Consider the following 22,130-nt stretch of genomic DNA (forward strand, 5'->3'; position numbering starts at 1 on the left):
TTACAGCTGTAGGTTTGGCGGAACACTTTGAAGCCTAACTAAATTAATAAAATGCTAAGTGAATTAATAGTATAAGAGAAACTTATACTGATAATTTGAAATATTAATGTGCATACTTAACAGGTCAAGCATTTTACATTAATCAAAGAGACAATAAAAGAGTGGTTAGCAAAAGGCATTTTCCTATCAGTAAAATTTTCAATTCTTGTAATTTCTCCCATTTTTCTTTTACAAGCACAACAGCATGCTTTTCTCCTTGCATTTCTAAGCAACAAAAACGAATCTGTTCTTCCGATAGGTTGGCTAACCACATCTTTAGGCAACTGAACACTCGAGTTTGGTTAAGTAAGCGGTTGGTTGATAAAGGAGGATGCTCACCACCTGGCTTCCTGTCTCCAGAAGTCTAGCAGATGGCAGGTGTGCTCAGTGCATGTAGGCTGCAGGTAGGAGGCTAACAACTAACCCTTCATTGAGAAGTAATCTGGTATTAAAAAAAAAAAAAAACAAAAAACAAAAAAAAAAAACTAATGACTTTTTTTCAATTCCAAACTTAGATATAGGTGAATTTTATTAAAAATAAATCCTTCATTAAATGTTTCATCCCTTTTCATTTGTATATTAAACAAAATGTACAAACTCCCCTTGCCTAATTCTTCTCTTTAATGTAAACACTGTTAGACTTACATGGAGATTTCAAAAAGCAGATTGAGTAACGTTAATGAGATCAGATTATTTTCTGTCCCTGAAGGTCAAAAGGGAACCATCTGATCTGGGCTAAAGGTCAAATACTGAGCCCTCCATTGGGACCTGGGAGAGATGCTTACAATATACAGAAAGCTAAGGCATGCCCTATCCTTTGCAGCCTGATCTGTGGCATCATGTATTTTTGGTGCTTAGTTCAGAGGAGCTTACTAACAAAGCTTGTTTGAAAACTATATCACGTAAGAATTGGAAGAACCAAGCTTCAATAGGAATGAGAAGACTGAGGGAAGGTACCAAAGAACGCAATCTGGTCTTTCTGTACCATCTAATAGGAGTCCTTAGGGAAAGAACCAGTGCAGAAAGCCAGTAACAGCTTGCTTCCGGCAACAGATACACAGACGCATCACCTCCAGGAAAGGCTAATACAATTCAAAAATGGTAAATAGAGTGTGAGAAAAGACCTGGGATTAGTGGTACAGCAAGTAAAAAAAGGTAGGATGAATCACTCTGGTCACAACCACAGGGATGGGGGTAAGAAGTAGAGGCAAAAGGGCAAAACTCAAGCTTTAGCTCTGATGAATGAAGTAGGAAAGTCAAAGGCATTTATTATGCCTGCTTTAAAAAGGGGGGAAATGTATTCTTTCTCTAGAACGAACCAGTCTAAGCAAGGAGAGAAAGGGAAGTCCAACAAATGTCCTGTGTGTTATGGTCATGAGACACAACGAAGCTGGTTGCTGTGCTGTAAATATGGACCTAAAGCCCAGTTAGGTCTATATGTTCAGGCTGCCAATACGGTGCCCAGACAAACAGCAACTATATTTCATCTTAATTAGAAGACATATATTTTTCAAGAGTGAAGTTCAAGATTATAATATTTGCTTGTGTTTCCACATGGCCACTTAGTATCAGAACCATTGTTAATACTCATTTACCCCCAAGACATTTAGTGAAATGACTGTTGCTGAGCAGAGGACTGATATATGAGTGCATAGTACATTTACAGCTTTCTTTTCTGTATTCAATAACCAACTATTAACTATATAAGTACCAAACAACCCTAGTAGATTAAATCCTGGTATCCCTCCCCAGGAGCCTCAGAATGCAGATGCATTAGTAGTGCCCGATAAAAGGCAAAACACTGATATTATCAGTTAAAATGATAGACCACTGAGTACTACTCATATCACAAATCAAGAACAACTTTGGATATTAAAGTTGGAATGAACTGTATAAAAATGTAATAGATACCAGAAGAATTTCTAAGAAAATGAAAGTGGCTGACAGACATAAATGGAGAGTGGCAAGTACATCTGAAGTCCTATGCTCAAGGGTTTAGAAATTCCTTGAGGCAAGCAACACCCAAGCTTAAATCACTGCAGAGGGCAAGAAATCCTCTGTGTGTCAATATTTCTACACACACACACACACACACACACACACACACACACACACACCCATTTCTCTGCACACACTGTCTTGAGAAGTCAACAGCTGACATTTCTCATTCATCGTGAGCTCTATATTATCACTATATTGTAGAAAAGCCACTGCTGAGCAAATATCCATAGCCCTTTGAGGTTGTCTACACTCAACTTGCCTAGAGAGGATCTGTGACTACTGCTAAAAAGAGACACAAGCCTCTTCTCCAACAGAACTAACTTAATGAGGATCATCAAGCTTATCGTTAAGATAGTGTTGCAGAAAAATCAATCATTTTTTTAAAATTATGCCCCTCAACCAGAAATATCCTCAGAGGACACAAAGATATGGCACTAATCTGAAGAGAAATCTAACAATTCAGAGAACTTGAAGACAAAAAAGGGGGAGCAATGGCATTGCTGATGCAAATCCAAGTCATGTAACGTGTAACAAAGTCTATGAAAACAAACCCATCATTTTGTAGGTTTTGAAACTGGGCATACCTTTGACCTAGCAGTTCTGCATAGACACAAAGAAACAGTATGGACCTAAGCAGGAAATCTGCTTTTCAGAACTTTTCTTCTACAGTTTTTATTCCCAAATAACACACACATTCATGTACCTATACACATATATGCACATAAACACACTAATACCTACACACACAGACAGACAGACAGACAGACACACACACACACACACACACACACACACACAACGGTGACAGCCTCAGCAGGCATCAAAGAAAGTAAAATGTGGCATTTTCACACAATGAAAGGCTGGCTATAAACAGCTCTGACCATGAATAAATGATCAGAGCAAAAAAAAAAAAAAAAAGAGTAAAAACCACTCAAGAAAAGCATGGAAGTCCTATGTCCAGCATTCACAAGGTAGAATCTGGCAGAGCACACAGTGAACTATAAAGACACCATAATGTTTATTTCCTGAGCCAGGATAGGTGCTCAGTCATTTATGTTCATGCTCATGTTATTCTTCATACTTCAGTTACATGCTAAACATATTCCCTGTCCATATAGCATTTTGTAAGAACTCTGAGGAAACTTCTATTTTTAGAAAGCTGTCAGAAACAACCTAGTATTTTAACAAAAAATTTTAAAGTTATTTTTAAGTATCTGCAAGTACCATGTAATTAAAACCTTATAAAAATCATCTCCTTTAATTCATACAATTATTTGAGGTAAACATTTTCAATTGTGATTTGCATATAAGGACACTGAGATGCTGTATTGTTTAGCAGTTGCCTAGTGTTACACAGCTAGCAGCACTAGAATTTACTATGTATCCAAATCCGAATGGTATGTGTACCAGGTAGTGCTGCTAAATACAACAGAACAACTATGCCCAGAATGAAAAGAAAACACTTCTCCATTTCACCTTTGTATGATGAACATTCTAAGAGTCTGCTAGCTTCATTATGACACTTTCTTACTAACCATAGTCACAGTTTAGCCTAAATACGAAGTCCCGAAAGTGGCAACAAACACCATGTTGACCTACCTTCTCTCTCTAAGTGAATTACAAGTTAAGTTTTGCTTGGCCAACATTCATCGAGCTCATTTGACTATCGTCCCAATAGAGTCCCTGAGGCAAACGAGCACACTAGCCCAAGCCCTGCATAAATGACTTCCACACTCTCCTTGTTGCTCTTCCATCCCTATTTCAAACTCACACTTTAAACCCATTCGAGAAATTTGGTTCATATCACCTGATTTCTATGAAGGCATTAAATATGTCCCTTTAGCATACAAACAATACAACGCATTTATGTAATTATTTGTCTTATTTGCACCAGATCCCCCAAGAAGAAAGGACAAGCCTGTGCCGTTTGCACTGTACTCTAACTTACTATATAAATGCTGAGTGACTTACTACAGTGGAACAATTCGCCTCTGGTATTTCTCAATATCCCAGGGAATCCTCCACATCTACAACATGCTGGAGTTGATACCATCTGCTAGAGGCCTGGGGTCTTCCTGAGGGTGCCTGGGACAAGAAAAACAGAGAAAGACCAGAGACAGTCAGGAGAAACACAGAGAGGGGAAATACAAAGATAACCAGAGGATAGAAATACAGAGCTGAAAGTTGCCAGAGTTGCAGGGATTAAGCAGCCAAGAAAGTCAGACAATGAAGAAGACTGCAATCAATCATAACTTGGATTTTGGTTTGGAGCCCTCATTTGTGGTAACATTTATGAAGCGGTGTTGCCCCTGTGATATTAAACTAGTAATACAATTAACTGTTCAAAAGCAACTATTCCAGTTTCCCTGAACAAGTACCTTCCCCATCAACATTTATCTTCACTAGGTCCACACACAATCCTCAAAGCAACCTAGCCTCAAACAAGAAAATACCATTTTTCCAATTTTGAATGTAAAAACCAGAGAGGTAATGTGACTTGCCCAAGGTCACAAACAAATGAAAAACTACAGCACCAAATCTGATTCCAAAATCCAGTCTTTTTCCTGATAGCCTGTGTTGTTCCTATTAGAAAGATATATTAAATAAGCACAAATTTTTATTAAATAAAATTCAAATTCTACCTAGTTTAAGGTATTTTTTTTCTATCCTATAGGACAATGAACAAGGTATGTTACTAAGAATATTTTTAAACATACCAGAAAAAAACAAACCAGAATAAAAGTACAACAGAAGGAGAAAATTTAGAACAGAAACAAAGTTTCTGTTAAGTCATCAGCTGAAATATAAAAAAATTTAGACCGGGTAGTGGTGGAGCATGTCTTTAATCTCAGCACTCAGAAAGCAGAGACAGGTGGATCTCCGAGTTCGAGGCCAACCTGGTCTACGTAGTGAGTTCCAGGACAGCTAGGGCTACCCCCAAACCCTACCCTGATAAATAATAAACAAACACATAAACAAATAAATAAGTAAATAAGTAAATTAATAATAAGAAAGATTTCAGAAAAAGCAAGAAGTCATTCATCTGCTTTTACAACTCTGAATGCCAAGGTCTTAACTAATTAACATATTTCATATGACATATTTACTAACGTATTTCAGCTGACCAGAAAATGAAAACACACCCCATTTCAGTAAATTCTTAGAGAAAAGCAATGCTAAAGAATCGTCTCATAGCTGCACCTACCCATCTACACTGCAGCCCTATTTCAGGATACTCCTTCCTGTGCAAACGATCACACTCTTTGTAACCATCACTATTTCCTCTTGAGCAATACTTACTACTTAAATAACCATACCCTTCGAGCAGTCAATGCAACTGCTAGAAAAACTCCTTCAGTACAAGTGGGAAGTATGTCACTGGATTTTACAAAACAGTAAGACTACAAAAAATAAAAATAAAAGAACAAACCTTCTCTTCAAATGTGCATCAATATATTTTTCTATCACATTCAGCAATTTTTAAAACAGAAAATTTCAAATCAGGCAAAAGTACAGTGCTTCTCTGCCCTCTAGTGACTGGCTGGGTTTTACTAACTACATGCTGCTTTTTCAAATTCAGCTGGGGGTGATACTTGGGATTATTTTTCAAACCTCAGGAGAGCAGCCTTTTCATTGTTTGAATACTGAGAAAATAATCTTAATCAACTTTTAACGTATGCTATGTGGAATAAACGCAATACAGAAAGAAAGCGGGGTAGGGGGACTTTACTGAAATGGACTACTTAAGTATTGAAACCACCCAGTTTTTAAAAATATGATGTTTTCTGATCCTTGTACTTTTATGCATTTTGTTTGATAAGACCAAAGAATTCTAGTCAGTGCCCATGTTGAAATTTTTATAAACTTCATAAGTATATGAATTCTAAAATAGTTAATCCTCTTATTTTGAAGCCTAGAGTATAAAGATAAGTAGTATCATGTACATCGCACATAGGCGAACACTTTTCTATTAATTATAATAAGCAAAAATGTATTTAGTACAAAATCCTGAGTGTAATTTACCTTAATTTCTCTAATGGTATTTTGGGATTTTCCTGGACCTCAGCATTTTCATTAGGAAACTCACTATCACTTTACCAAAATGGCAGAAACACTTAGGAAAGATGCCAAAGACAGTCACCAGGCAGTGATTCACACCTATATACTGAGAAGGGAACTTCTCTGTCACAGTAAAATGATCCTCTTGATTTCTATTACTGTGTCATGAAGAACTAATGCACTTCTAGAATATCATTTCTGTTCTCACTAAAGCCAGTGTATCAGTTTCTGTGTCTACACGTTTATGTTAAAATGAGCATTACCTGTGCAGTGAATGTAAACAGATGATAATATCAACATGTACGGATGATCTACAGGCAGTACGATGTGGTTATGAGTGCAAGCCCTGCAGCTAAATTGGTAGAGTTTGAATCCCAGCTCTGCTGACCAATCAGCAGTGTAAACTGGGGCAGACAAACTTTCTATGCCTTACTTCCTGCATCTTAAAAAAAAAAAAAAAAAACAGGACCAAAAAAGGCATTTCAGAGTCTTATATGATGATTGGAATTCTGTTTCCACTGGTGTACTATTTATTCATCACTCATCAATGGATTGCAGATATTTGCTCATGTCAGTAAATGCATATTTTACATCAAAAGAAAATACCTGTATATGAATATTGAACTATAATTAATGATAAATAAAGAGAATTATTTGGGAGGTGATATGATTTACTTTCAAAACTATAAAATTTAAGTTGACTTGATGAGGAATAGAAGGGTAGACAAATAATAGATATACATTAAATACTATTACCCTAGGGAATAATCTAGTACTATTACACTGTTAAGCAGAAATAGCAGTATAGTGCCCCAAGTTCTTATCTTTACACCTGTAATTAGTGCGTTGGTGATATTGCAGAAGAGGGGGTCAGAAAGACTGTAAGAGCCAGAAAAAACAGTCACCTGCAATGAAACAGTATTTGCTGGACAGGACAGCACAAATCAAAGACAACAGCTGGGACTACATGACATGACTTGAATAAGATGAAGCGGGCCAAATGTTCAGGGCGGACACAACTGGCAGTTGATGACTGCTGGGGAAGGAAGAGTCAGTTTCCTCAGGCTCTAAGAGGTTACCCATGCCTCCACTAATGGTTTCAAATCCATACACATATATGCACAATAAATGGGCTCAGTAGATATTTAAAAAAAGAGTACATGAAACAGTGGGGTGTAATTGGTGGGGGGAGACAGAGGGAACAGAATGGAAGGCAGATTTGATCAAAATACAACATATGCATGTATGAATATTAAATATTTTTTAAATATGTAAAATAAAACATTAACAACCAAATCTACATGGTAAGAATGAATTTTATAACAAGATGTTTATGAAATATGGACCTACCTTTCATCAAGCTTATATAAAATTAAAAATACATAAAAGTGAGACAACATGGGTACATGCCTATAATCCCAGCACTTAGGTTGAGGCATCAGGATTTTTAAGTTTGCGGACAACTTGGCTACACAGTAAGAGCCTATTCCAAATCAAGCAAAACCTTCCTTAGCTTGGCAGGGTGATGCACACTTGCTCTTCCAGCATTTAGGAGGCAGAGAGATTTCAAGTTTAAGGTTCTGCTAGATTACAGAGCAAGTCCCTCTCTTATGAAATGCAGCAATAACAAGACCAACAACAACAATATATGTAACAGTATAAAGCAACTGAGTTAGTCTGCCATAACAAATACCAGTGTGGTCTCCGGAGCAAAAGAAGTGCCAGTGCGTTCTTCCAAGCTGACAGAGAAGAGAACAATGAGGCAGTGTGCTTCCCCTCTGGGGTGAATGTTACCATCAAACATGTAAAACTCAGCTTTCAAACACATCAAAAGACTGCATGGGCACATAGAGAATAGAATCTCTAAAAGTCAAAAAGACTAGAGATGAATCCCAGTTTTGTATATTGACTAGTCAAAAAGCTCAAACAAACTTAAGTGTCCTGAGTTTTTCAGTTCTTTAATATATTAAATAGGAAAAATGAATATTTACATCTAAAAGGTTACTGTAGAAATTACGATGAAAAAAAATTATAAGCATAAAAATATATACAGCCAGGTGTGGTAACACAAGCCTTTAATTCTAGTACTCAGGAGGCACAGGCGGGCAGATCTCTCTGAGTTCGAGGCCAGCCTGATGACCAGCATTCCAGGTCATCCAGGGCTACACAGGGAGCCCTCGTCTCAAGTAGTAATAATAATAACACACACACACACACACACACACACACACACACACACACACACACACATGTGTAAGCGAAAGTTGCAGTTTCCATCCTTACACTGGTACTACCTGCAGTGCTACCCCCACCGTCTGCAGATGAAAACAGGTGACGTCCTATCTGCCGCAGAGCCCTGGAACTGCACACGCCAGTAGAGAGTTTCCAAAAGGATTTTTGTTAAGAGTCAACTTTACGTAAAGTATTACTACACCCGGCGTAAAAGAAAAGCTGGCAGTGACAGGAACTCATTATTCACCTCATTGCAATGCCAATTATAATAATGTAAGTCCTGTGGGTGAAGCGTTTAGGAAGTATGCTTACGGATGACATTTAAAGTAATTTCAGTGCATGTGAGGAAATGGTATTAACACCTGGATAAGCCTTGATTTGAAACAGTCGAAGGCAGCACCCAAGAAAAAGATATTAAAATTATTTATAGAAGACATGTTCTAGTTTCCCTGAGAGTGAATTTCTAAGTACTTCTAGATTATTTTATGAAGACTGCCACTCCACATCATTCAACATCTAGTTGATAAAACCTGTTTTCTCCAAACTTACTTATCCATAGATCACTAACCTAGACTTTACTTTAGCATTTAGACTTCTCTCAGTACTCACTATTACTCGTTTCTCTGCATTTCCTAGCCATACACTCTTTTTCCTGTGGTATATGACTTTGCTTTACTTTTCTTTATAAACAAATAGGTGTGGCCATTGTTGTTTTTAGATATAGTATCCGCTTTTGATAGTTTTCAAAGCTTCAGCCTTAACTTTCCCTTATGTTATTCCTTACGTTCTTTCTGAATCTCTTCCAAGCCTATCTCAAATTTACATTTATATCCACCAGCCATGATGGTACACATCCATGATCCCAGAACTTGGGAGGCTGATGTAGGAAAATCATGAGTTCAAGGCCAGCCTGGGTTACACAGTGAGACTTCGTCTCAAAACAACAACAAAATTAAAATTACATCCTAAACATAGCCTCATGGCTCTCTTCTCTCTACTTTCAATCCAATCTACTCAGAACACCTCTCCTTCTGCACCAGCTTCTGCTGCCATTGTCTTTCTCTGCAGAACATCAGCAGCTGTCTGAACCATTACCTCCAAATAAAAAATGTGTCTTTCATTTTTTTTCTTTCATTGTCCCTCTACACCCTCAATACAAGTTCTGTCTATAGCCAAGTTCTATAGATTACTGATTTTAAATTTGTTCGGGTAATAGAGAGCTGGAATTCAGATTTGAGAAATAGTGAAGGCTAATTTTACAATAACTAAATACACTCACACATACACAGAGGTAGGGGGGAGAAGAGAGGGAGGAACTGGGATGGACAGAGAGAGAGAGAGAACTAAACAGTAGCAACCACACAATGTTTCAAAACACCTTCACTGAAGAAGTCCTTGAACCTAAATATCAAGCTTGGGGATGTAGTTCAGTGATACTGTGCTCAACTTACAATATACAAAGCCCTAGGTTTGGTTCTCCAGAACCACAAACAACCCCTCCTCCACCAACTACTCATTAATCTCTAACCCATAGATTGGAAAAATGCTTACTTGATTTGAATATCTCAAGTTATATCCAGCTATAACCATCATAATCTGACAGTGTCATTTACAACTTAACACCCAGTCAAAACTGTTTTAAAGACAGTCCTTAAAGGCCCCCCCAAACCAATTTTTTCCAGTCCTTAATTCTTTTCCTTTCTACTCAATCCCATCAATTTCATTTGCTCAAAACTGCTCAGTGGTTTGTCTACCTTTAGAGGAGAAAAAAGTAAGCTTACCCTGACATTCTTTTAAGACCTCTTGCACCTGGTATTTCACCAAAGTTTCCCGTTTTAACTTCATCCAATATCCTAGCCAACTGACACAAGGCATCTATTTTAACTTTCTAAGCTTCTCTTTATTTCCTTGTGTTAGTCAGACCTTTTATCATGACAAGCGCCTAAGAAAAACAGTTCAAGAGGAAGCATTCACTCTAGGTCTAGGGTCTCTGAGGTAACCTCTAACCACTGCTTTGTGCCTGAAGCAAGGCAGAATATCACAGTGGCAAGAGGGCATAGCCAGAGAGGCTGCTTACCTCAGGGAAGCCAGGAAGCATGGAGGGGAAAAAAGGCTAGGGTTAAGACACAGTCCCTAAGGAGAGGCCCTCAGTGACCTACTTCCTTCACCTAGATCCTATGTCCCAAGTTTTCCAGAACCTTCCAGGGGCCATACCTTCTACACATGAGTCTACGTTACCCATTATAAATTCAACTGATAACATGCCTCTGTAACGACGTCACTGATATATCTCTAAGTAGGATTCAGGAGGTCAGGTCTCTTAATACTGACCAGGTGAGTTCAGCTTGGCTAGTCTTGGGTCCTTCTGACACAAGAATCAGCACATGATTTTAAAAATTACCCTAAAGCTCAGAAAGAAAACACACAAAAATGTGATCCATATAATGATAAGTTGTTGTTTCTGCCTATGCCTATTAATTTTCAAGAAGCGGCAGTGAGCATTACGCAGTTGGCAATCTATAAGACTATGTGTGCATGTGGGTTCACATTCATGTGGGCACATGTGTATGCAGGTCTGCATGTGTGTGCGTGCGTGCGTGCATGCATGCGTGCGTGCATGTGTGTGTGTGTATAGCCCAGAGGCCAACCTCCAGTGTTGAGTTATTTTTGAGATAAGGCCACTCATCATCCTGGAACTTGACTGATTAGGCCAGGTTGTTTGGCTAGCAAACATCAAGAATTCCCATGTCTGGCTCCCCAGCTCTGGAGTATAAGTATATACCAAACTCGGGTCCTCATGCTTCTCCAATAAGCACTCTACTAGGCCATTCTCAGGCCTAAAAAAGGATATTTATTTATAAGCATTAAAAAGAAAATGGCACACGCCTTTAATCCTAGCACTCGGGAGGCAGAGGCAGGCGGATCTCTGTGAGTTCGAGGCCAGCCTGGTCTACAGAGCGAGATACAGGACAGGCACCAAAACTACACAGAGAAACCCTGTTTCAAAAAAATGAAACCAACAACAACAACAAAAAAAAGAAAACAATCTAATGTATATTTTAGAGGCACTTAGAAACTCAAATGTATAAAATACTCTTTTACAAAGAAAATCAGTTTTAAAATGTGATTTTGATCATTAAAACTCAAAAAAAAAAAAAAGAACTGACAGGAACACCTTTACTAGCAGCAGGATCTATTATAGCAGTCTTATTGGAAAGATTTATCCTGTATTCTCTAGACAGTGACTCAGTCTCAGAGTGAATAAAGAAAGGCAGTGTCTGTTAACACAGGTATCCAGGTGGGAGTAAATATACTAGACAAAAGCCATGGCACCTAGAAAGGGGTCCAAGTGAGTAGAAGAAAGGAGAGGCGCATAAGGAAGGAACTTGGGGAAGACAACAGAACAAAGTAGATGGGGTGAATACTAGGTGGGAAAGAGGACAACAGAAAAGGGGTGGGTGGAAACCAACCAAATGAAGTACACATAAAAACAATACTTGGGTACCTATTACTTTTTAAGCTAATTGAAAAATACAAAAGATAATGTTATCACTTTAACAGAAAAAACTAAACTATCAGATGAAAACTTTATCATCTATTTAAATGTTCACTTCACTAAATGAACTGAAGGAGTCCTCCTGTGTGCTTCTGTCCTTCAACTGGCCAATAAAGTAATGGCCATAAAAAGAACTCTGGCATTCCGGGGACTGACAGTGATGGCTGATATTAAATCTTTACTGAGTCCTCTATAGTAGACCTACTTGATGATCCGTAACACCAACAACGCTGAAGGCAGAGTTGGTATTTGAAGAATATCAGGCATATGTCCATCTGGGTGATACGTAGGTGTGCAGAGTAGTATATACAACACTGTATGTATTTCTCACACAATGTAGATTTTACTGTCTCTTATTTGATAATTCTTCATTGTAATTAGGGTGGTAAAATTTAAAAGGGCAGTGCTCACCATATAATAGCAGCTAAACCCTAAACAGAAGCCAGTCCTCTATCTACATCCAGCTGGCTTTCAAGAAATCTGTGCATCCAAGTGTCTATAACAATGTCTAGGACTTTAAAACACAACTTGAAGTGAAAATGTTCTTATCATGAGAAGGCACTTGGTAATAAGGGGCCTTATCAATGTTAAACAACAATTAAGTAACTGCATAATTCACCTGTCTTTTAGAATCAGTAGTATATGTGGAGAGGTAAAACTGAAAACTCAAGTTATAGAAAAACGCTCAAGTTACAAAAGTCAATATAAAGTCAATACACGCTCTGTTAACTATCATCTTTACAGATCATTTTGAAAACAAGCAGCCTAAAAATACCCTTGAGTAAAATGTAAATGCCAACTCTGGTCAACCTTTCTGGCATACGGCCCAAAGGAAACTAACTGTATTAATACTGCGACCTTCACATGTGTTCCACTTGCGAGTCCACAGCAAAGTCAGAGAATAATTTGTTAGAAGGCTAACACATCTTAACAAACACTTGATGATTAAGTGTTCACGAAAAATGAGCCAAGAGGTACCTACAGTTGTTTTGCTATTCATTTTAAGTTCTCAGAGCCACTAACATTTATTGATTATAGGGCTAACTGCAAACTTAAAGACATAGAAAAACCTTTAATTTCAAGAATACTTTTCCTTCTTAATTCAGCTGGTGAGAAAATAAATATGTAAATATAAGATAATTAATAGATATTATTTGTGTATCATATAAAATATAGTAATATATGGTATAATAAATAATAATAAGCTGGAATGCTTATTAACACCCGAGTTAATGAAATACAATATTAAACAGGATGTGAATTTGGATGGCACTAATCTGTCAAATGTCAGTAGAGCAACTTCCATATGCTTAGCATTGTTTGTAGGTTATAGTAACATAGCCATGCACAGACTTTCTAACATAAATTTAAGCCTCTTAACTACTTGAAGAGAACTACGTGTGTATAATCACATATACAAAGTTGATATGTGAGTATAGAGTGCTCAGTGAACATAGTACACATTTTATATTGAAATGCACAGAAATTCTGAGACAGAAACAGTACAGTTTTCGTCTTGCTATAGTTAGATCTAGAGTGTACCCTGAAGATCCACTGGATAATGGCTTTGTGCCCCCAGTGTGGCATGACTAAAAGGCTGTAGAACCCGTGGAGGCCGGTGAGAAGTCAGATCACTGGGGTATACTGTCCAAAAGTCTTAACAAAGAAAGCCCAATGCTACGCCTTTTGTCTATCTCCCTCTTCCCTATCTCTTTCCTCTCTCTATTTTCAAGTTTGAATCACTTCAGAAATAAATAGCTTTTAGGAGAAACAAATCAAAAATGGACAAAAAAGTTCAAATGCTTCTTGACCAATTAAATTGACATCTACAGAATAAGACCACTGCTCACAGTTTATCCTGTAGTTTATAAATGCAGAAATGAACTGATAAATCTTACAAATTAAAGTTCTTTTTGCATGGGAGGTGTTTAACTCAATGGTTTATTGCTTTCTGATTATATTTCATTTCAGACTGATGTCAAATCAACAGAGACTAAAATTACTCTAGGGACACAGAAAATATACACAAACATATATCAGCAAAACCAACCAACAACAACAACAACAAAAAAATGATGCTACATCAACATCCAACAAGCCAATATACTAATCCCAAGTGCCAATCCACTTGATGTGTGTAACAGAAAAGTACACCATCACATAGTAAAAAGGAGCACTCCAAACTCAGTGGGTGGCATGTAGGCTAGTACATCAAACAACTATCATTTAACTGTTGCTTTAGTTCGGATGCAAAATGTCTCAAGGCCTGTGCACTAAGTATGTGGTCCCTGATGGTAATGCTGTTTTAGGAGGAGTAGAACCTTCATGAGACAAAGCCTAGCTGTGGCCCACACTTTCTCTGCAACCTGGTCCAGTGAAATATAACCAGTGGAGCCCAGATGCCATGCCTTCCCTACCATGTTGGGCTATGTTCTGTATTCTTTGTGTGTGTGTGTTTTTTGAGACAGGGTTTCTTTTTTTTTTTCTTTTTTTTTTTTTTTTTTTTTTTGGTTTTTCAAGACAGGGTTTCTCTGTGTAGCTTTGCGCCTTTCCTGGGACTCACTTGGTAGCCCAGGTTGGCCTCGAACTCACAGAGATCCACCTGGCTCTGCCTCCTGAGTGCTGGGATTAAAGGCGTGCGCCACCACCGCCCAGCTGAGACAGGGTTTCTCTGTGTAGCTTTGCGCCTTTCCTGGAACTCACTCGGGCTGTATTCTTTAAACCATAAGCTAAAACAAACCTCTTCTCCCTTGAGTAGCTTTGAGACAGTATTTTGTCAGTGATGACAAAAACAACGAATACAGCCATCATCAGCAAACACGGAAAAGGATGGAAAAAGCAGGTGGAGAGACATGATTTAAGGTTCTTTGACTTTTACTGTATTACTTCACAGTACACAAGCTCTTTTCTCTTTATTTAAACTTTGAAGATATACCAATTTTCTGTTTGGACTCTTAACTGTTTTACAAAGTAAAAATGCTGCCTTGACAAAAAAAATGTAAACTTTTTGACAAGAGAGTAAATAGAAACATAATGTAAGAGCCATAATTCTCTTGTTCTTCAACTTAAGTTTCAAATATTCATTGCTATTGCTAGGTAGCAATGAATAAACAGGGAAGTCATTTTGATAGGATATAATTCCTCTATTATATTAATTAGTCTGTTTTTCTGTTTTTCAAGTTCTTAGTTTTGAAATCTTCACTCAATACCATATACAATGACTTCACATATAAAATTACAAATTCAGTAACTTTAAATGTCTCCTAACTCAAACATACCAAAATGATTTTTAGAATCTTGAACCATAATTAATCAGGTTCCTTATTTATGGATTAAATAACTTAGAAAATATGTTTTGTGCTTGCATTTCATTCGTTGGTATAGAAAACAGCTCCCTCCATAGTTTGCATTCTTCACCTGTAAAACTATTCTTGCAACTGGGCTTAAGAATCCAGAGGAATTTGGTTAAAATCATAACTGGCAAAACTATTACACTGAAAAGAAATAAAGTACTCATTTCCTCTTTGTATATCAACAGTATAGATAAAGTTCTGGGGGGGGGGATAATGCATACCTTTAATCTCAGCATTTGGGATGCTGAGGCAGGATGATCATGAATTCAGGATTGGCCTAGGCTACATATTTGAATCCCTTACTCAAAAAGAGGCTTTAATAACTTATCAAACTTAGGTGAAAAACTATTATGAGCATATTTGCCTTTCCCAATTCTCTATGCAAACTGCAGCCTGCAGCCCTACTTGTTCATTTTCAAACCAATTATTAGACAATAATCTAAGTTATATGTGCATGTGAGAAAGTGATGGGGCAAGTTCTCAAGTTCAAACACAAAAGAACTAGTAGCCGGGTGGTGATGGCACATGCCTTTAGTCCCAGCACTCAGGAAGCAGAGGAGGCAGGCAGATCTCTGTGAGTTCAAGGCCAGCCTGGTCTACAGAGCTAGTTCTAGGACAGCCAGGGCTGTCTTGAAAAACAAAACAAATGAATCAGTAATCATGTCAGTTCTTCATTTCTTAAAACCTGCCAGAGATAGTATTCCATGTAACAAAAGGATCTGTGCTCAAGTAATTTATGTTAAAACACATGCACCTACTGAAGGACTTCTTGGAATTTTAAACCCATTAGAACTTCAAAGATAAGTCCACTTCTGTCTCACTAAATAAAAGCAGTAGATAGTATTTTGGACATACAGCCAAAACTTATACAGTCCCTCCTGATGAGACTTTCTCGAGCCTATTCCACTTCCAGAGCCATTCCCAGACTGAGCATTTTTGACGAAGTCATCTGTTTGGGGCAATGAAACATGAAAGACAATGGCATATATCACTCCCCACAGACATTGTAAAGCTATGAATCTGCAACTGCTGTTTTTTCAACCTTAAGGTTGTGTCTCACATGGAAATGCCCCTTTAGCTTTGTTCCCCAAACAAGGAGCATGAGTAGACATGAGGGTAAACAAAAAAGGAAAATAACTTTTACTGTAATGTACCATGAAAATGTTGAGAACTGGATGTGATGGTTGAAAAAGAATGGCTCCCATAGGTTCATATATTTGAATGCTTAGAGAGTGGCACTATTTGAAAGGACTAGGAGGTGTGGCCTTGCTGGGAGGTGTATCATTGCGGGTGGGCTTTGAGGTTTCAGAAACCCATGCTAAGCCCAGAATCACTCTTTTCCTGCTGCCTGCTGATCCAGCTCTCCACTACTTCTCCAGCACCATGTCTACCTGTGTGCTGCCATGCTTCCTGCCATAATGAGAATGGACTAAACCTCTGGAACTGCAAGCCAGCCCCAATTAAATGCTTTCTTTTATAAGAGTTATTGTGGTCATAATGTCTCTTCACAACAATACAACACTGGCTAAGACACTTGATAATGAAATATAACTTTGCCTAAGCTGACTGATGTTTCTCAGTTTACTAGGGCCTGACATCCATTTGTCAATTCCTAGATCACTCTTGATTTTTTGTATGGCATCTTTTTTGTTTCTTGCTACTGTATTTAAGATGTACATAAACACAAATACAAATATAAGTTAGAAGCACATCTTCAATTAAAATTTCATCTTCAACATTATCAATAATTTAAATTTCTATCTATTATTTCTATTCGGAGTCATTGCAGCATATTTTTAATTGCAAAAATTAGTTCATCATTTGGAAATCAAAGGTCATATGACTACTTAGCGCTGTTATAAAATGGCCTAATTATGACTTAGTTTTCTGAACAGTTATGATAAACTATCCTGCCTTATTTTCTACATATGCACTCATATGTAAGAGAGTCAGAATACTGACACAAATTTTTCTTTAGACCTCTGTAAATTCTTCTTTGGGTTAGCGATTAAGAACATACAGAATATTCTCCAATCAACTCTCAAGTATCCCATACTCTAGTCTGCTGACTCAGTAAAACCATAATTATATTCAGATTGGCCTTCTCAAAGCCAGAATTTGTATCACTAATAAATGTGGTACAGTGTGGAGGAAAAACAGTAACAAACGCCTGTTCTTATTCATATTAAGACTTTGTTGGTGCTTAAATGTGCTTATAGTAAATATATATTAAACAAAATTATATGTTTTTACTAGGTGTTTAATGCTAGACAATGACATTCAAAAGGTTAGAAGCAATATATTTATGCTCACAGCATAAGAGCAACATCCAATAATATATTTCTTCAAAGACAAAAGCTACAAAAAATGTTTTAAAACAGAAAAGAATTCAGATTAACTTCCAATTAACTGGAAAATTAAGTAAGTTTCTTTCTTAAAAACTGTAATCGAACTATGTAATAGATTTGCTCATGTTAAGTAACACTAATTTCTACAATCTTAAATCATCTATTCACCACACAGTATTCAGGGGTCACTAATCATACCCTATATTCCCAGACTGGGAAAACTACAATATCATTATTACTAAAACTAACTTTAAAATAGTATTGCCCTATTTTAAAGCTGGCAAGGACCTTTTTTCTAAAGCAACAGTTTAAAAAATAACTTTTGTACAAAAGGACAGATTGTGTTTCAAAGAATGATACAATTTGTCATGTGTACATTATTTTACAATCCCAACCTTTTCTTCATTATGTGTTTTCATACTTTAAGCCACACACTTGTACATTATTTTTATTAGGTAATAATGGCTACTGATTCATCTTTTACCTAAGGTTAACAATGTATGAAAAGTTGCTTCGAGAGAGATTAACCACTTAGGTATCTTTTAGGTATGTAATTTCTAAATATGTAGGACTTCAATAGATTGACTTGTACCAATAACACAAGCTATAATGAAATAAGAGATTTTGAAAAGTTAAAATCCATGATTCTATAAGAAGATTTAACTTACTTGATGAAGATTTAAATGTTACACACAAAAAACTGTACAAGGGTCACACTTTCCCGATCAACATGGAAAGTGAATCCATCGGATGGGAAAAGGCTGAGACCAGCTCTGATAGCACATGATTCTTGACTGCCTCACTGCTTCCAGGTAAGTAAGTAAGACACATGTCCAGAGCAGCTCTTACCAGTCAGGTCAAGACTTTCCATTGTGATTTCAATGGAACATCAGAACTTCTGGCTTCTGTGATGCAGCAGGATTCTCTGAAAGACACACAGCAAAGTGGTTAAAATGAGAGCCACAAGGGCCTTTCAAACAAAGCCCACACATCTCCTTTGGCCAAATAATCCCATATAAAAGGGCAAATATCCCTTTGCTAAACACTGTTTTTTAGAGAAAGTGGCCCAAACTGTTTATCATTGATTTTAATATTAAAAAGACAGTCCCTGCAATTACTCAATGCAGAGTAAAGTTACCTAGACTCAGAATTACAGGCCGTCAATTCCCCACCTTTGGCTAACATGAAATGGAGATTTGCAGACAAACCTCCTGCTGGGAAACTGAATCTGACATCTGTACTAAATTCAAGTTACTTCAAATGACTGGCCCATAAAACTCGAATTCTCTATTACTGTCTCTGATTAAAAGGTAATGAATGAAACAAAGCAATATAAATGAACAGGAAAACAGCTGAGTGAGAGCGCACTGACAAAACTTGGGACAAAAAAATACTAATTTTTTTTTCTAAATATAAAGAACTAAGAAAATGGAAGATGATCAAATCAGCAACAAAATGCACATGAAGTCAAATGAGAAAAGATTAAAACAGAAGTATAGGCATAACCTGAAATATTGTTTTTTTAAGAATCAGAGTTATTTCAGTTTCTTTTTGCAACACAATTTCTAGCTTGCTTCAGTGGTAAGAAATCCATACTCAACTAAAAAGGATAAATGCTGTAGATATTGAATATTACATACTGACTTACAGCTCCTTAAATAATTAGTTATTTCATAGCTTATCTAAATAATTTTTGCCTTTTTCCAAATCAGTCAACATGGATATGGAAAATACGGCTCTTCAATTAAATAGCAAAAATGTGCTTTAACTCAATAAAGTCATACAGTCAGAAATCAATGATTCAGTTGTCACCCAGGTCTTTCCAAAGCAATAGCAGAGGAAATAATGAATATTAAATGATCTCATTTCCACCAGATACTATTGAGTTATCTCTAGATATTTGAAAATAAGAATATGGCTAAAATTTTAAAATCAGTTATTTTTTAATAATATTTTTAATTAAAATGTTGTATCATTTCCCCCTCCTTCAACCCCTCCCATTCACCATCCCATGCTCTATCTCAAATTCTTGGCCTCTTTTTAAATTATTGCTACATACAGACATATATATTCCTAAATACACAAACACAACCTGCTCAGTCTATATGATGTAACTTGTATGTATATGATGATCTCAGGACTGACTCCTTGATGTTGGATAACACCATCATAATCCCTAACTACATTCTAAATATTTATTCTCATACCCACCCCACAAAGAAACTTCTCTTTCTGAAAGAGACCACTGGGAAAAAACAAAAACAAAATTGATCAAAACAGAAAACAACTGACTTTGTAGTTCCCAGTCTCAACTGATACACCTATAACACAATTGGACATGCTAACATGGATAGAGAAAAGCTCACAGGCTCCAAACCCTAGACAAATAACTGGGGAATGCTGAGAGTGGGAAAACCAGCTATTTTTAAGCTAACTATAAAGAAGATCTTATATACGTGTGTGTGTGTGTGTGTGTGTGTGTGTGTGTGTGTGTGTGTGTGTGTGTGTGTGTGTGTGGTGTGTGTGTATGTGTGTGTGTGTGTGTGTGTGTGTGTGTGTGTGTGTGTGTGTGAATGAATAATTTGGATCGATATGAATAGATCCAAATTATATGTCTGTTTTAGGAAGGAAACATAACAATCTTCAAAACTGAACAAATAAAAAAATCTATATTTTCATAAAATATATAAATTATTTTAAAACACTATTTAAAAAAAAATTATAGCCAGAAAAATAGCTCAGCACGTAAAGGCACCAAGCCAGAGAACCTCAGTTCCACCCCATAGGGCCTACATGGTGAAAGGAGAGAACAGATTCACACAAACTATCCTCTGACCTACACACACACACACACACACACACACACACACACACACGCACGCGCGCGCACACACACACACACACACACACACGCACAGCCTTAATATAAACAAACACAATGGTGATTTGAATGTACCTTTGGTCCAAAGCCTAAGTAGATTATTGTTTTAGCAACCAAGTATCTACCTACCTGTGTTTTCTGGGTCCTACTCAGGCTTCCTTTCAATCCTACTCACCCCCACAGAACCTCAGAATTCTAACTTCCCATGAGGAGCTTCCATTGGCTCAATAGGCATCTCTTCCATTTTCAAGACCTCTGCTCCCCACCCATGATTCTTCCTACCAGGGCAACCCTAACCTAATACACCTTAACATAGATATGCTCTAAAAAACTTAATCATGGCGAGTGAAAAAGCCATCTATTAAATATACTATTCACCTCTTACCACAAACAGGGCAAATGACAAACCTATCCTAATGATAGCCTAAGCAACTGATGAAATATCCTGGAGTAAATGGCTTTCTGGCACAGTTCAGCCCTTGGGGAACTGTGTTTTGAAAATCTTGTGATATTAGAAGAGGTGAGGTCCCACTTCTTGCCATGAGACAGACTTCCAATTAGTGTTAATGTCCAGCATAGAATTCAAAGGCACATTATCAAAAAAAACAAAAACAAAAAACCAAAACAAACAAACAAAAAAAACACCCTTCTACACTAAAATTGTGCTATGCACCCGATGTTACTACTACTCAGTCAGTGCAGAAAGGAGCCCAAGGTAACTGTGTGCCCACTTACACAGAAGCACATTTATTCCCCATGAATGACTGCTTTTCTGATGTTTTCATCAATCCTCTGGATAATAGATTAAGCTAACCAACTCATTCTCATACATACCCCTAATTCAATCAAGCTCAATAAAAGTCATTCTGGACTGCAATTATTTGCTAAGGAACAATTATACTCAAATGAAAAAAAGATGGCTGGCATGATACAATGCATGATGCAAAGGCCTCTGGATTTATGTAGCTCAAACTGCTACAAAAAGAAACATTTTCTCCAAACTCCTGAAAACAGAAAACTCATGTTTTTATACCTGAAAAAGGATAAATGGAGACTATGAAACAGCTAGTTTTTGAATTATTACTTCAAATATTTCTGATTTGAAAGAAACATAAACTCTAAGAGTCAGTATAATCTCTAATAGTCAACCAAAACCCTACAATCTAAAAATTTTAGTGCCTACCACTTACTAAATCTGCTTAGCATCCTCCCTTTTCCAACAATATATATTCCTATTTCTCTTTACACACAGATTTTTTCTGTAAAAGATACCTAAAAGTTTTTACATGAATAAGATTTGTTTTCTTCAATTTACTCTTTTACATACATACTGCATATTTATAGGTGAAGTGAAACACTAACTCTAAATTCTGATTCCCATGTTATGAAATGCATTCATGTTCATTTATTAAAACTCCTTGTTAATTTAACTAAAGTTTCCCCTGTCCTATACATGTTTCCCCTCTACTATTCTATGTATTCCTCTAATCTCCTGAATCAGGGCATTTGATGCAATCTACAATTTTGCAGAATGAGGTCCACTGGTGTGCAATTGTAGCCAATGAATGAGATACCTTGGGTCACTGTGGTCTACCACAGACCAGAATTAGAAAAGGCACGCATGGACTGATCTCTAGCTAAATCATTCACTGAAATAAATA

At 37.0% G+C, this 22,130-nt stretch overlaps 1 protein-coding gene across 17 annotated transcripts in view; it reads right to left on the reverse strand.

The window, feature by feature from the left end:
- The window catches only part of Bbx (BBX high mobility group box domain containing), a 243,376-nt gene that overhangs the window by 120,619 nt on the left and 100,627 nt on the right, over nt 1-22,130 (reverse strand). For 6 of the 17 annotated variants that reach the window (XM_042259409.2, XM_042259410.2, XM_076548963.1 and 3 more), the window contains 2 exons: nt 18,438-18,513; nt 3,989-4,125 (listed from right to left, as the gene is read on the reverse strand). In XM_042259409.2, coding sequence (XP_042115343.1) covers nt 3,989-4,093 — 105 coding nt within the window. In that variant the 5' untranslated portion in view covers nt 4,094-4,125; nt 18,438-18,513. Of the gene's footprint in view, nt 1-3,988; nt 4,126-18,256; nt 18,514-22,130 lie in introns of those variants that run through there. The other 11 variants (XM_076548971.1, XM_016008269.3, XM_076548967.1 and 8 more) reach the window with 6 other exon arrangements.

Source organism: Peromyscus maniculatus, chromosome 12 (assembly GCF_049852395.1).
Source record: "Peromyscus maniculatus bairdii isolate BWxNUB_F1_BW_parent chromosome 12, HU_Pman_BW_mat_3.1, whole genome shotgun sequence".
Classification (NCBI taxonomy): domain Eukaryota; kingdom Metazoa; phylum Chordata; class Mammalia; order Rodentia; family Cricetidae; genus Peromyscus; species Peromyscus maniculatus.